The sequence below is a fragment of the Eulemur rufifrons genome, chromosome 1 (assembly GCF_041146395.1).
Source record: "Eulemur rufifrons isolate Redbay chromosome 1, OSU_ERuf_1, whole genome shotgun sequence".
NCBI classification, from domain to species: domain Eukaryota; kingdom Metazoa; phylum Chordata; class Mammalia; order Primates; family Lemuridae; genus Eulemur; species Eulemur rufifrons.
The window spans coordinates 9,321,821-9,336,708 of NC_090983.1; the positions used below are offsets into that span (position 1 = coordinate 9,321,821).

The 14,888-nt window shown below is 44.7% G+C and overlaps 1 protein-coding gene across 1 annotated transcript in view; it reads left to right on the forward strand.

Annotated features, from left to right (window-relative positions):
• The window catches only part of DNER (delta/notch like EGF repeat containing), a 293,066-nt gene extending 279,273 nt beyond the window's left edge, over nt 1-13,793 (forward strand). The window contains exons 12-13 of the mRNA XM_069466390.1: nt 5,646-5,892; nt 12,778-13,793. Of these exons, the coding sequence (XP_069322491.1) occupies nt 5,646-5,892; nt 12,778-12,889 (359 nt within the window). The 3' untranslated portion in view covers nt 12,890-13,793. The remainder of the gene's footprint in view (nt 1-5,645; nt 5,893-12,777) is intronic.
• Nucleotides 13,794-14,888: the final 1,095 nt, after the last annotated feature.

The following is a 14,888-nucleotide window of genomic DNA, read 5'->3' on the forward strand; positions in this document are numbered from 1 at the left end:
CACAGCAGAAGAAATCTGACTGGGCTGGTTGGGGGAATGCTTCTTCCCCATCCCAGATTGCTTCTTTTCTTGGGAAGGTTTCATAAGAAACCTCTTGGGCCCTCTTACCTGCTCCTTTGCCCCTCGACAGATAAGGATGACTTATCTGCTCTGAGTTTGGAAGGAAGCAAAGCAGTATATACAGCCCTGCCTGCTTGTCTGTCTGTCTGTCTGTCTGTCTCCTTCTTGGGCTGACTTGTTGCTGTCTCTGCTTCTCCACGCAGTGTTACAAGATCAGGCCCTCGGGAGGGGCCCAGTACTGCCTGTGGCTGGATGGGGTGGTCTAATTCTCAGTGCGTGTCTCGGGTGGAGGACGGCCAGTACTGGGAAACTCTCTTTTCCAAATGTGGGCCACATTCTGTGACATCAAGTTGACCAATAACGAAGATTCTATTTGGCCTCTTGTCTACTCACTCTTTGTGTTTCCTCTTGGTTCATAACCTGAGAAGGAAGAGGATGATCATTGTTAGGCCTCCCCTTCAACCTTCTCAAACGCTCCCATGCAGAGTGGTCTTAGAACTAACTTTCCTTGCTGAAAATGGGTGAGAAATACTCTCTTGCTGAAGAGAGAGACAAGGGACAGAAAGGGATTCCAAGGGTAAAACTGCTAAGTGGCTGCAGTTTGGTGGAGGATGTTAAGTCCAGTCTGGTGGAATCTGTTGGTTGAAAGGATCCTAGACTTGGGGTAACAGGACTTTGGTTCTTGCCCAGGCCAAGGCACTCATTGGATGACTGCAGTTAGTTGTGCTAAGGCTCAGTTTACTTATCCACAAAATGGGACCATTTTCAATTCTAAAATTTGGTAATTCTATGACATGACAAATTTGGTACCTTAGGGCAGAATAATATCTATTTATACCTTTTAAAAATCAGACTTTCATGAAGATAAATATGTAGGAGAAATAGATAAGAAGAAAAGTCCGGAACACATAGGATATCATCAGGAAGTTTTAGAATTAAAAATCCTATAATTATGAAAAAGAAATTGAAGTTTACTTTCTTCTGGTGATGATAATATGGGCAAAAGATATACAAGGATGGAATCACAGAAAGGACCCAGGTTGGCTTCAAAGGGCAGCTCTACGAGGCCTCTAGTTCTGCGTGAGTTGCGGGACCCACGGCCTCTGAGGTCTCCTTCTAATCCTGAGCACCTGTGATCCTTCGAAGTGGCCAGAAACCAAGTGGAGGATGCCTGGGTGGCACAGGTCTGGTTGGCAGATCTAAACAGGAAAGCGCAGATGCACAGAGGGAACCGTGGCCCACGTAGCTCCATGGCGTTGGAGGGCTACCAGGAAGCAACGATGTGGGACCCAAGGGTGACTTGCAAATCCCATTTAATCCATATTACTTTGTTAAATACCTTGAACAACAGGAATGCATCCTCTACTTCCTTCCTGGGCAGCGGTTGTGGCCAGATGGGGGGAAAGAGCTTGACTGAGTGGAAAGAACGCTATTGCAGAGTTCTGAGGTTGAGAACTCAATTCTGCAAGTTGAAATGGTTTTGAATTCCAATGCAGGAACTCACTCCTGGGCCAGAAGACAAGGTCTCTGAGCCTCATGCCTTGACAAATGGGATAATAAAGTTAAAGATGGGTGAGCAATACTCTCCGCCTGCCTGTAAGCACATACCAGCACTTGGTAAATAGTAGGTGCTGCATAAATGGTTGCCTCATTATTAGCTATCACCCTCTTTGAACAACTAGAAGGCTCTGGGTGGCTGCTCAAAATGTCATTTCTCTATCCCTGATGGAATATTGATAAAATAGATGCTTTTGAGTTAATTTTCTATAAATACAGAATGTTTTGGGGTAATAGGCATTGTATACATAGGTAGTTGTTATTGATATAATTAGACCTTGACATTTCATTCTAAAGTGGATGCAGATACCCCGTGAGGAGAATCCACCTTCCCTGCCCGAAGAGCATTGGAGGGTGCATAGCACAGGGAAATGTTTTTCAGGCCTTGTGACCGACTGCGTCTACATTAAGAAATATGTTTTGCATCTTGATGCTACATATATAACACGGACTAACATACACACACACATGAAACATAAAGTAATATGTTCACAAACGTGAGACCCTCTGATGCAGTTTTCTAAATTGCTTTTTAATGGGAGGCTGGCCCCAGTCCCTTGATTCCCACAATCTGAATTTGAAAAACGTTGCTTACTAATTGAAGTGTGTGGCTTTAGCACCAGAGCACCTGGCTTTAAACCCCTCATTATGTGTGTCACTCTGGGCAAGGAACTTCCCTCTCAGAGTCTCAGTTGATTCCCATACATTAATAAAATGGAGATGATGACAGTTTCTACCTCATTGCATTATAGGAGGAATGAGTGTTAACACCTAAAACACTTGGAATAGAGTCCAGCGCATACTGAGCTCTCCGTACAGTCAGCTCTTGTTAACCAAAATAATGAGCCAGACATCCAAATACAACTGTGTGACGTCACCACTTGGGCGTCTTAAAGAAACTTCCCATTTAACAAGTACAGCACCAAACTCCAGGATCTTCCACTCCAACCTGGTTGTCTGGCTCCACTACGGCACCACACCTCATCCACCCAGCGACACAAGCCAGGAAACTGAGTCAGGGCCACCTTTCTCTCCCCTCACTGCTGCGCTGAGTCCCGCTGACTCCCCCTCTAACACAGCACTCGCATCCGTCCCCCCTCCCTGTCTGGCCACCACCGCCCAAGGCCGAGCCATCGCCAACTCTGCCCCATCCTGTAGTAGCCTCTGAACTGGCTTCTTTCCTTCCCCCTCAAATTCTTTCTTCACACGCAGCCAGAAGGATCTTTTCAAAGTGCGAATGGAACACTTGGACTCCCCGCTGTTTCCATCCCCGCCTGTGCCAAGCTCCCATTAAAGCCCAAATGACCCAAGACCCAAGGCCACACTGTTGTCTCCTTGGCCTGTGTGGCCACCCTATCCTGCAGGGTGGCACGTCCTCCCTGCCGGGGCCACTATCTGCCACTCTCTGTCCTCCTTCCAGCCCTCCTCCTGCTCTCTCCATCCTCCTGCAGGCCTGTGCTTATTCTGGTCCTGTGCCTGGAACAGGCTTCCCTCTGCTCCTTCTGGTCCCTGGTCGGTGCCCACTCCCTCCTAGAGCCCAGCTCCCTGGGACTCCCTTAGTGCTCCTTTAGATGGGACAGCCGCTGTCCGTTCCTGCAGCACAGCAGAGCTCGTCCACAGTTGTACCTGTATTTTGTGATCATTTGTTTGATCCCTGCATCCCTCAAAAGACCTGGGCTGCCCTGAGCCCACTTTTCTCTTTGGTTCCCTCACTTTGTTTCCCCGGCACTAGGCACTGTGCCTGGCAGTGCTTAGCAGTAGGTGCTCAATGCGTGTGCTCCGTGAATGCATCCCTGTGAAGGGGATGCCCTCTTCCTTTCACTCCCTTTTCCCATTCATTCCTCTTCTGAAGATTAACAAGGGTTTTCAGATTTTTTTCAATCTCATGAACTGCCGGCATTGTCCTGTTCACCTGAGCTATAGAAAACACAAAGTCATTTGAAATCCCTCCTCCCTCCTTGCTCTAGGCAGCAGGTCATCTCAAAACTTCCTGAGCTGCCTAGGTGACATCTTCACACGACTGCCACACCCTCACTTGCACTCTCTTTTTAAATAACATAGGTGGGCAAATTAGTCTAGCTATGTTCACCTAGGTGAATTAAAAACTATACATGTATTTTAGAATAGATATGTAATAACCAGAGTCTATTTTTGGCATAGTGGAAGTCATTGGTGGATCTGGTTTTATTCTCAGCTTGGCCACTGAGTGCCTGTTCCCAGTCTCGCACCTCTACCTAGCGCAATGTGATTGTTTAGGGCCAACTGAAATGTTAAATGCAAGGTACTTTGGAAAATACAAAACCTCAAACAAATTTAGCTTAAATAAGAATGCAAATGATCCCCCAGACACACCAATGTGACGTTTTTCCTGAGCAGCTCGAGTGCACGCGTTCCTGGTCATGCACCTGCCGAGGCTGATGAGATCAACCCATCTGGCACTTTCTGGTTCGTGACTCTCCCCCATGCCATGCTGCAGCCAACACAGTAAATGATTCATGCGAGGGGACTCCCGGGATGCAGCAAAGCGATGACTTATGAGGCCGGCGCCTGGACTGGGAGACAGCAGTTGCAACCACCTGGTGCAGATAAATTTGCTGCCTCTCAGACCTAGTGTTGGGTTTATTCAGATCAATCCCGGCTACTACTAAGCCAATTAGCCTATAAAGCAGCCACCGTCACTTCTAGCAGGAAAGTTTTAGGCGACAGTATGTGGAATCTCGGCTTAAAGAAAAGGGCAGGGGAAGGAATGAAGAGGTTTTAGGAGAAATTTTGGGAAAGGTTTCCCCCGAATCCAAATAGCTTGGAACATGGAGTTTTGGGAAAGGGAGCAGATGGTCAGAGATGCAAGCGGTCTGGCCTGGGACACGGCGCCCAGCACATGTCCCAGTGCGGTGGTTTTTCACCGTGGTGGCTAGGTGGCAGTGCACGCAATCGGCATGACGTGTAAGTTATTTCTGCGAAGTTTATGCATGGCCCTCAAGAACTCACCGAGAACTCATGCGACCCTCCGTCGTGATCAGATCTGAGCACTCTACCGAGCTGGAGCAGAAACACAGCACTGGCTGCCCTGTGTTGATGCTAAAGGATGTTATAACATGCTCTGCTAAACGTTGGACTCCAGCCTGCAACTGAATTTTTTAGAGAATGTTATCATACTTAGAAATCAAGTAAATCACGCTTACTTTTTCAGCCAGAAAAATGAATCGTCTCTCTCAGTGTGCACCAGGTATTGCCAAGTGAAACGGCTGCGGGTTTGGGGACTGGGCCTTGGTTCTGGTTTCACAGAGCACCTTCTCCCTCCCATCGCAACCATTTATCTGTGATGATTTACGGTGGTCCGTCTGCCTCTGTGTGTGTTGGCGCAGATGGAGCAGCGGACGCGCTAATGGTCGGTTTGTCTCACTAAGCTCCACGGGCCTTATGAGCTCAGGCAGGAAGACTTGAATGACAAACCAGCCTTCAGAGTCCTCGGTAGAACAACCAGGAGGATCTGGACACAAACTTAGAAGTCACTTCATTAGTGCATTCTTCTCATTCTCAGGAACCGTACGGGCTGGGCTCGTGGGTTGTTGTTCTGTTAGGCTTCTAGGAGATGGGTCTGCAAGCCTGGCCCCTTGTTTGGGCATCTACCTGCACTCTTCTTCCAATTGCAACTTTTCAAGGTAAAGAATAGCTGATTCTGATTCTCAGAGTCATAATTTTAAAATATTATTTGGGATCTGGTAAAGCAATTGCATTTTTTGAATAATTATGAAGCAAAACAATTTTATATTTGTGTTCCTTGATGAAGTCCACTTCACACCCTTTGCCCATTTTTTCTGTAGTGTGTTCCTGGTTTTTCTTAATGATCTGTAGGAGTTGCTCATGCGTTAAGGATACTAACCCTTGGTCTGGATTGTCCTTAGATAATCATTCTTCCCAGTTTGGATGGCCCTTAAGTTTTAAGTTACTGATACAAGGAAGAGAAAGACCTTCACATTCTAAAGGGCAGAGCTCACACCCAGACATCTGCTCATTTTCGCCTTCAGACCTGCAGTGGAAGTCCGGGCACATGGCGGAGAGCCTCACCAACATGCCTCGGCACTCCCTCTACGTCATCATCGGAGCCCTCTGCGTGGCCTTCATCCTCATGCTGATCATCCTGATCGTGGGGATTTGCCGCATCAGCCGCATCGAGTACCAGGGCTCTTCCCGGCCGGCCTACGAGGAGTTCTACAACTGCCGCAGCATCGACAGCGAGTTCAGCAACGCCATCGCGTCCATCCGACACGCCAGGTGAGCTGCTGGGGGCGGCGGTGGGGGAGGGAGGTGCTGCCTTCGCATGTACGTTCTTGGAACCGGGTTCGTATGATAAACTGGACTTTACAGCTGCAAAGAGAGGATTTTAAAGACTAAAACATAGGTTCAACAGAGCATAGGGGGAAGATCATACCGCCACTTTATAAGCAAACCCCTTTTAATTTGCTGCTAGCTTTTGGTTTGCTTTTGTTTACATTGAATACAGCCATTCATTTAATTTTTGTTGATCTGTGACTATAAATATCTGATTCTTAATCACTGGATATCGCACACACTTTTTGATGATTTCTTTTTAATGTCTTTTGCTATGTTGCTCTTCAAATAGTCAACATGGATACAAATAATTCTGTTTGATGTAAGCGCCTACTAGAGAAATGATAAGAAGCCATCTTTCCATTTCTAGAGTTTGTATTACGTGAAGCAGTGTCCCTGTCTGGAGGGAGGACTTCTGTAGGGATAAGGAGTTAGTGTGGTAACATAAAAAGAGCAGAAGTTCTGGTGCTTGAGATATAACATTGAGCCTTAGCTACTCCATTACCTGACTCTATAGTCTAAACAGATCATTTAACTTTCCATAAATACAATTCCCTCAACTGTAAAAAGGGATAAGTCTGCTTCTTTAGAGAGTTATCACAGCCATATTAAATTACAAATCTTAATGGGTTGTATAAACAAATAACACTGTATTTACTTCTTCAAGTCTAATATATAACACTAAAAATCAGCTAATATAACATTTTTTACTAACTTTTGCAAAGAGTATTTAATCCAAAAATAATAGCAATATTGTTCTTTGAAGTAAGCCATCTTTTCTTTTACCTGATAGAATAATCTAAAGCACACAATTCAAAGAGTCAGTATGCTGTAGTCAAAAGTGGGCTGGGCTTGGTGTCCTGGGACTGGGGCTCCAGGCAACTGCTCGCTGTCTGATCTTTGCTGGGATGTCAGATGTTACTGTCGGTCAACCCATGAGAAGACCAAAATTTTATCTGAATGGCATAGAAGCTAAGAGGTTCAAAAAGTTTGCTTTCTCCAAAGGAAGCCTCCAAAGCCAAGTCTCAGATCTTACAGTGGTCTTGCAACTCCAGTAGAAGCAAAAGCCAGAACTCAGCCTCCAGGAGGGGGAGCCCAGGGGAGAGAGAACTTGGGAGACCTTGAGCACCCGCCCAGGAGGGAGCTGCACTCAGCCTTCCTTAGACAATCATGGAGGAGAAGAGAGCTCAACCCTCCCAACCAGGCTCCTTCCTTTCAACTCAGGCAGCACAGCTCCCAAGAAGCCTTGGTAGCAGCCCCTGCAAGCCCCACCTTAACTGTTTATTTGACTCTTTGCTGCCTCGTACATAAAGGGCAGTGGTTTTTATTTCTTTGTCTCCAGTGGGTCCAGGCACATGGCAGGCCTCATTCAAATTTGAGGTCTGAAATAAATGGGTGATATCAGTTAGGGGTTGGTATAGGATGCCATGACCTGCTTGAGAGGTGGATTCATTCATCCCAGGGTACCAGCTCAGTAAGTGACCCCACCCTGCAGGAGTCTTCACAGTATCCTGAAGTTACTGGACCAGAAGCAGAGAGTGTAAAAAGGAGCAGAGAATTGAAAAGCTGCTTTGGTGCTCTGGAGTCTTCTCTCTTCTTTGTTCCTGGAGGGGCTTAGTTCACCAGGAGGGAGCAGAGACCATGGCTTTATACTTTCATGTATTGGGAGGCCCAAGAAATCAGATTCCCATCCCCGTAGGCACCCATGGCCAAGATCCTTCAGGGCTCAGGAGGATTATTTTATTTCAGTCCCAGAATGGTTTAGCACAGATTCCTCTGAGCCTTCTGCTCATACAGCCCACTGGGAAGATATTTAACTGAATACCCTTGGATGGAAAGAATAAACTTGAAAGCATTTACAAAGCTGGTTCTTATTTGGTGCTGGTTTTTATCAAAAATATTTACTGTGGAATTCCTAACAAGCTCCTACATGCATCAGTGACTACAGATAAAACTATTGATTAAAACAATATCTTCCCAAATATCTGGAATCCAGGAAAACTTCTCTTTTTGAACACATATTCAGCCCATGATTTCTGCAGCGTGGCTGTGTGGAGGCCAAGGCTGGGTCTCTGGATGGAAACCCTAGGAAGGTATCGGCAGAATCTCAGACCTTTGGATGTCATCCTCTCCCTAGCTTTCAGTAGCTGTAATGTCCATTTTCACGGGCTGTCTCCCTGCCACTTGCCAGGAGGTGACATTGGATCAGAATGACCGCAGCCCAGTGGCCACACGGGACACAAACTGAGTGGGTGACCTGTGACGTTCACAGGCGACTGAGGAAATGTCTGGTGATTCTGATGTCGGCAGTCAGGTGGTGCTGGGGCCGGGTTGAGAGGAGCCCTCCTCCCTTTCTCATCCCGGGAGTCACCTGCTCCACGGCTGGCTTTGTTTACACGCAGGCAGGACAGAGTGGGTAACCGACCGGGGGAGCAAAGCCACACTCTCCACGTTCTCAGGCTGAGGTCACATCTCAGTTGCTGATTGCTCACTGCTCTACCAGCTAGAAGTGCCTGATCACAGAAAACAGAAAAAGGAGAGCTGTGGAAGGACATGTTTGCTTTTTCCGAAATAGCTCAAAACCTTACAATTTTGTCCTTTCTCAATATCTGACATTCTCTGCAGTATTGTTTCAGCGGTTGACTTTCACGGGGCTATGAACTAGAGCATACGCTCTTTTATCTGCCTTATAACTGGTTGCAGTATCTTTTGTTTCTTTAGAAAAACAGGCACACAAGACGTCGCCAAATATGATGTTTGAGATGTCAGTGCCGTTGATACTACTGGTGCTACGACTTTCCTTAGTGCTTCTATGTCAACCAGCATCTACTGGGAGCTTCCCCTGGGCCAGACACTGTGCTGAATCATTCACAAATAACTCATTTGCAAGAATTTCACAAGAATCCTGGGGCCCGTGTATCGTTAGTCCCCTATTATAGGTGAAAGGAATTTGGGCTTAGCAAGATAATGCAATTTACACAGGGGTCACAGAGTTTGTCAGTGAGAAAGCCAGGATTTGTACCTGAGATTTGCAAGGCAGAGTTTGTAAATGAGAAAGCAGGGTTGCTGATTTGAAGGTGATGCCTTTGAATGCTGCAGTCCACAGGCTCTCATCGGGAACAGGTGAAGCGGGACCCGCGGTTCACAGGTCGTCGCGTGCGGGAGGCTGCAGCGATGTGTTCAGAACCGGGCTTGGAAGCCAGACAGCTCCACCTCCCACCAGGGGTGTGGTCTCAGGGAAATTATCCCTAAGCCTCCATTTCCTCCTCTGCAACATGGGAAAAATGATATGTACTCATGTCACAAGGTTGTTATGGCAACGAGATGAGATAATCAATCTACGAAAATGAGACAGTGGAAGGGGGTGCTGAGTGAGCGCTCAGACGGTGTCTGATGCCCGGCCGGGGTGCGGGGTGCTGGGCATGGAGCCACCAAATCAGGGCTGTAGAGCTGTTTTTCTGGGAGGAGAGGGTGAGCGTCCACCCATCCCCATCTTCTAAAAATCTAGCTCCCCCATAGATCCTGCGTAGACACTTCCTGAGTGTAATAGTCTGCGCTCGTGTCGTGGCACGTAAGCCGCCTCAGGTGGGGACACGTAACTAGAGCCACTGAGTGCCCCCCCCCAGCACAGAAGGACATTTTTTAAATTAATTTTTTAAGCTCATATGTTTTACTTTTTAACTTGATAAGAATACTTTCTGAGTAAAACATCACACAGAATGCTGATTGAAAACTTCAGTCACAAAACAGTATGGGGAATATTTTCTCAGTTTTGTTAAAGTACGTAATAAATATTTTTATACATGACACTTTCAGAGACTCTTAATACATATGCATATTTGTAAAGTGAATTGAAGGGACGTGGGACTGAGGATGGGCAGACTGAAGGAAAATGCAGGAATGTTGACAGCTCGTCCTTGGCAGAGGGGGACTAGGGTGATCCTTGTAGTCTCCAGACATCCCTACCGTCTGCAGAGTATTTTAGACTTTGCAGGCCACACAATTTCTGTCGTGACTACTCAGCTCGGCTTTCATAGCACAAAAGCAGCAAGAGACAGTGTGAGTGGGCTTGACTGTGTTCCTATAAAACTTTATTTAAAAAACAGGGAACAGCCTAGAACTGGCCTGCAGGCCACAGTTTCCTAACCCCTAGTCTGCAGTATCATTTTCTCTAGCTTCCAGTTTTATTTTATTTTTTACAATTAAAATGTACCTTAATGATAAGGAAAAGAATGTGTTATTAAAAAAAAAAAGTTCCATTAAAACTCCTGCAATAAAACAGGCAGCCTCTGACACTGGTTTAGTGCCTGAGAGCTCTAGATGGAATTCTACAGGTGTTAGCTTGTTGATTTGTTAACATCCACCCAACTTTCAGAAACACAGGAGATATAAAAAGCTGTTGTGTTTTAAATGTAAGTATGAACGCACATTCATTCATCGCCAAGTGTGAGCCTGCCACCGGGAGAGGTATGGGAGGTTCAAGAAAGTCTTGTTTCATTTTATTGTGTGTTTAAAAATGACAATGTTTCTGCAAAGCGGGCCATTTTACCTCCCATATGGTAGGCCCTGCATTTCGGGTGGAGACCAACTCACCTAAGGAATTTGGACAGAGTTCTTGGCAGCTAGGAGGTCTCGGGGAAGGGATTCCAGCTCCAAGCTTGCCTGCTCCCTTTTCTAGTGCTGGGATGCTAATGTTACTCTAACCAGGTTCCCTTTATAACCAACATTATGCTTTATGACCCAGCCTGGTTTGGAGTTAATCCTGTTAGAACCAGGCCACACAGCTGACTTAACCAGTGTGGACACAAAGTGACGCTCCTTGTTCTTTAGGCCACTTTCGAACATGGCCAGGTGAATGTGTGGGGTGCGGGTCACTCTTGCATGGGCCCTGGCCTTGTCACACTCCCCGGGGCTGCCACACTCATCCTCAAACGAGCTGCACGACAACATTTAAGTTTACAGCTCTTTGAACTGCAGCTTGGTAATGCATTGTATAAAATGAAGGCATTTAACTTTCTAAATTTCAGGGAAGCAGATTCTTCTTCAAACTATGAAATCATATTTAAAAACGGGTGTCTTAAAGATATATTGAATCTATTAAGTTGTTTGGGTTTTTCCTCTCAGCCAACCAATTGATTACTTAATCAATTAATTAATATGATTGATTGGCCCTCAGGTCCAAGTTCCCACAGGAAACCATCCCACTTATCCTGCTATGTTAGGGTATGGAAAGAGCTTTCACTGGGTTGCTGGATTTTTTGTTAAATTATTATTGGTGCTATGTTATTACCAATGTCTCTAGCTATTTTATGAGAAATAAATTATTGAGACATTTGCATCTTAAAGTAGCCTTGGAAATTTTCAGACTTGGGAGAAAGTGTAAGGCCCAATGGGCTACTAAATTCCCATGGACACTTCTGTTCTCAGATTATGCAGGCCTCGGGCAATTCAGATAAACAGAGTACAGGAGCCCGACCCCCATCTGTGCAAGCACGGGGCTGGACCTTTAGTGAGACCTCACATGGTAGAACCCTTTTATTGAAGGCTTTGGTAACATGGCAGGGATAGCTGTGGGTTTCTTGGGGGCAGAACACTTTAACTCTTTAATCCCATATTCTGTCTGGCATGGCTTTTGCCCTTGTGCTCTTAAAGGCCAGTAAAACTTGAGTGAATTGGAACACAAGGTGGATGACTGTTTAAAAATAAAAGATCGTATGAAGAATGCTCTGTTTTCTCATTTCCCACTTGATTCTACTTCCCATCTCTGTACATGAGAAGATAGACTTTTCAAAAGATATCAAAGGAGGAAAAAATAGGAAAACAGGAAAAATGGGACAGGAACCGTAATAAATAAGCTCCTTTCATTCTTAGGGGCCCCATCCTAGGGAGCCCTTTTAAAATTTAGGGTTCTTTTAAAATGCCTTTTTAATGAGCCCTATTGGACTTGAAACAGTTAAAAAATGTTGTCTCTGCAAAGGAGGAGAATGGTGGGTGAGGATGGAAGGTTGTTTGAATCATGTTGCACTCCAGGGGTTCTGGGGAAGGTGAGGTCGTGAATGGGAAGAGACCACCCAGAAGTTGAATTGGCTTTATTTTAATAATTGCCATCTTAAGACTGGTTTGGCAGGAAGTCCTGAAATTGGATTTTGATTCCCCTGTTTCTGGGAGTCAATCCTGCTGTCCAGGCAATTTTGATATATACAAATCTGTTGGGACCATGGCTTTGCGCTCAGAGAAAAACACTGGCTTGTGTGTGCCTGGGGTTGGGAGGCAGTAAGTGGGTGGGATTCCGTGGTGGTGCTACCATGGTCTGTGGACAAATACCTTCATATCTGAAATTGTTTCCTCCCTCTCCCCTTCTTGTGTTGGGATCTCCGGTGAACTCTGAGCCTTTACCGCTTGTCCCCTGAAAATCCCACAGGAGAGGCTGTCTGCCCACAGCCCAGGAAGACTGCACTAGAGTGGATGTAAAATAAACTTGCCTCATCAAATATTTATGGGTCTCAGAAGGAAAAGACAAATCGATACACATTTTCTTAAAACCTATTGTAGAGCTGTCACGCTTGACTGCTTTGCCGAGATTTAACCTAGAAGCTTTGACATTAATTTGGCCTCTATGTTTTATGAAATCCATTTTTTTGCCTCCTGCACAGAAGACTAATGTTCGTACACATTCAATGTTAATATCAGGATGTCTTACATATATTTTTTACAGTATTTGTATAGTTCCATTTGATTCATGAATATAAAATATTCTTACCACTTGCCTTTATAGGACTTGAGATCCAATATTTATCTAACCAAAGTCCTCTCTGTCTGTGATTTCAGGTTTGGAAAGAAATCCCGGCCCGCGATGTATGATGTGAGCCCCATCGCCTATGAGGATTACAGTCCTGATGACAAACCCCTGGTCACGCTGATTAAAACAAAAGATTTGTAATCTTTTTTGGGATTATTTTTCAAAAAGATGAGATACTACACTCACTGAAATATTTTTAAGAAAATAAAAAGCTTAAGAAATTTAAAATGGTAGCTGCTCAAGAGTTTTCGGTAGAATATTTAAGAACTAATTTTCTGCAGCTTTTAGTTTGGAAAAAATATTTTAAAAACAGAATTTGTGAAATCCATAGACTACGTTTTAATGTACTTTCAGCTCTCTACACTGTATGCTTCCACTAGTGTGTGCTCTTTCCATGGTAGACACGATCACAAAACCCAGATTCATTCCTGCGGCTGTTACAGAATAAGTCTAGTCAAGGAGAAGTTTCTATTTGACATGTAAGTGCTGGCTTTCTGAGTAGAGTTAGGAAAAACATGTAAAGTAGAGTATGATGCATAATACAGTATACCCGTTACTTAAAAAGAAGTCTGAGATGTTTGTTTTGTGAAAAAGAAACTAGTTAAATTTATTCCTAACATGAATGAAATTAGCCTTTGCCTTATTCTGTGCATGGGTAAGTAACTTCTTTCTGCACTGTTCTGTTGAACTTTGCAGAAACACTTGTTTGATTTTTTTTTTTGTCATTTTTGTAACAGTTGTCGAACTAGGCCTTGAAACCATGCGTCAAGAAAGGGCCTAGGGAGGCAAATTATGATCGATTTGAATCTATATTTTTCTTTAAAAAGTCAAGGTTTTTGTATCGTGAGTAAATTTACATTTGAGTTGTTTGTTGCTAGGAGGTAGTAAACGTAAGAGAGTACCGGTCCCTTCCGGAGTGAGTATTTCTCATAGTGCATCTTTATTTATATCGAGGACATTTTTGTGGCTGTATTTGATTGATCTGTGCTTCTTCTGATTCTTGCTAATTTCAAAGAATATTGAATAAATGTTATCAAGTCAAGGATGCACTTGTCTCTCTCGTTCTTTTAAAGTCATATAGAAAGTTCTGAATTTGATGTTCGTTGTCAAACAATCCCACTGTTGACGATGTTTTAAATATTCCAAGAACACCTCTGTGGCTGCCAGAGCCGTTCGCTTTGCCTCTGGGAGCCTGTCTGAGCTCCTAATCATCAGTGAGCTCACCCTAGCTCTTGTCAACGTGAAGGCTGGGGGAAAAAGAACAAGAATTTTCATGTGAACTTTTGCATCTGGATTTGCCAGCAAAATGTAGCACGTGCGGATGTGGGGCACGTTGCAATCTGACGATGCTTCTAGTAGGCAGTACCTGCAGGCACCTCGAGAGATACCTGACACGCTGCCATCCTGAGAGGGCAAATGAAATTGCCTTAGCAGACGGCTGCTTGGTCCTTAGAAACGTGAAGGCAGTTTAGAGCCACCCTACATTTAATTCCATTCTGTGTCCAAATGCTGCACTGCAGTCCCAGAGTCATTGTTTAAAATGCATATTTGGTTCACACGGGAACATTTGGTAAGGCCGAGAGAAGTCCTGAAACCAGGTGTGAGGGAGAGTTTTAAGGAAAAAGAATTATTTAAGATACTTTTCCTTCCTTCTCTACCCTCAAAACATCTGTTCCTAATTCTACAAATGACACAGCAATGCACCCACACTCTGATTATTAAATGATCCAGTGCAATATGTTAATATTTTTAGTTTAAGTGTTTGGAAGTGAAGTTAGAACAAAATATTAACTTGGTTGGTTAAGCATCCATGGGAACACACAGCAGAGAGATACACAGACCTCGTTTACTCCCATCTTCCCATAAAAGACCTCGTTGGTTGTGCGGTGCACAGACACTGTGATCGGTGACAGGAGAGGGCTGGAAAGGTTGGTGTGAGCTGAACTCCGTATCTGTTGGCTCCTTCACACAGTGCCCATGCTGCTATGTCTTTTTTGCATGTTGGTCTTCATTTGGAAGCTACTTTGATCATACCCTATGAAATCATTTTCAGTCTTCCAAATTCCTAAATTCATTATATGTGATAACCCTTAAAAAATTCATTTGAAAAACTAAACAGTCTTTTATGAATTACAAGTTG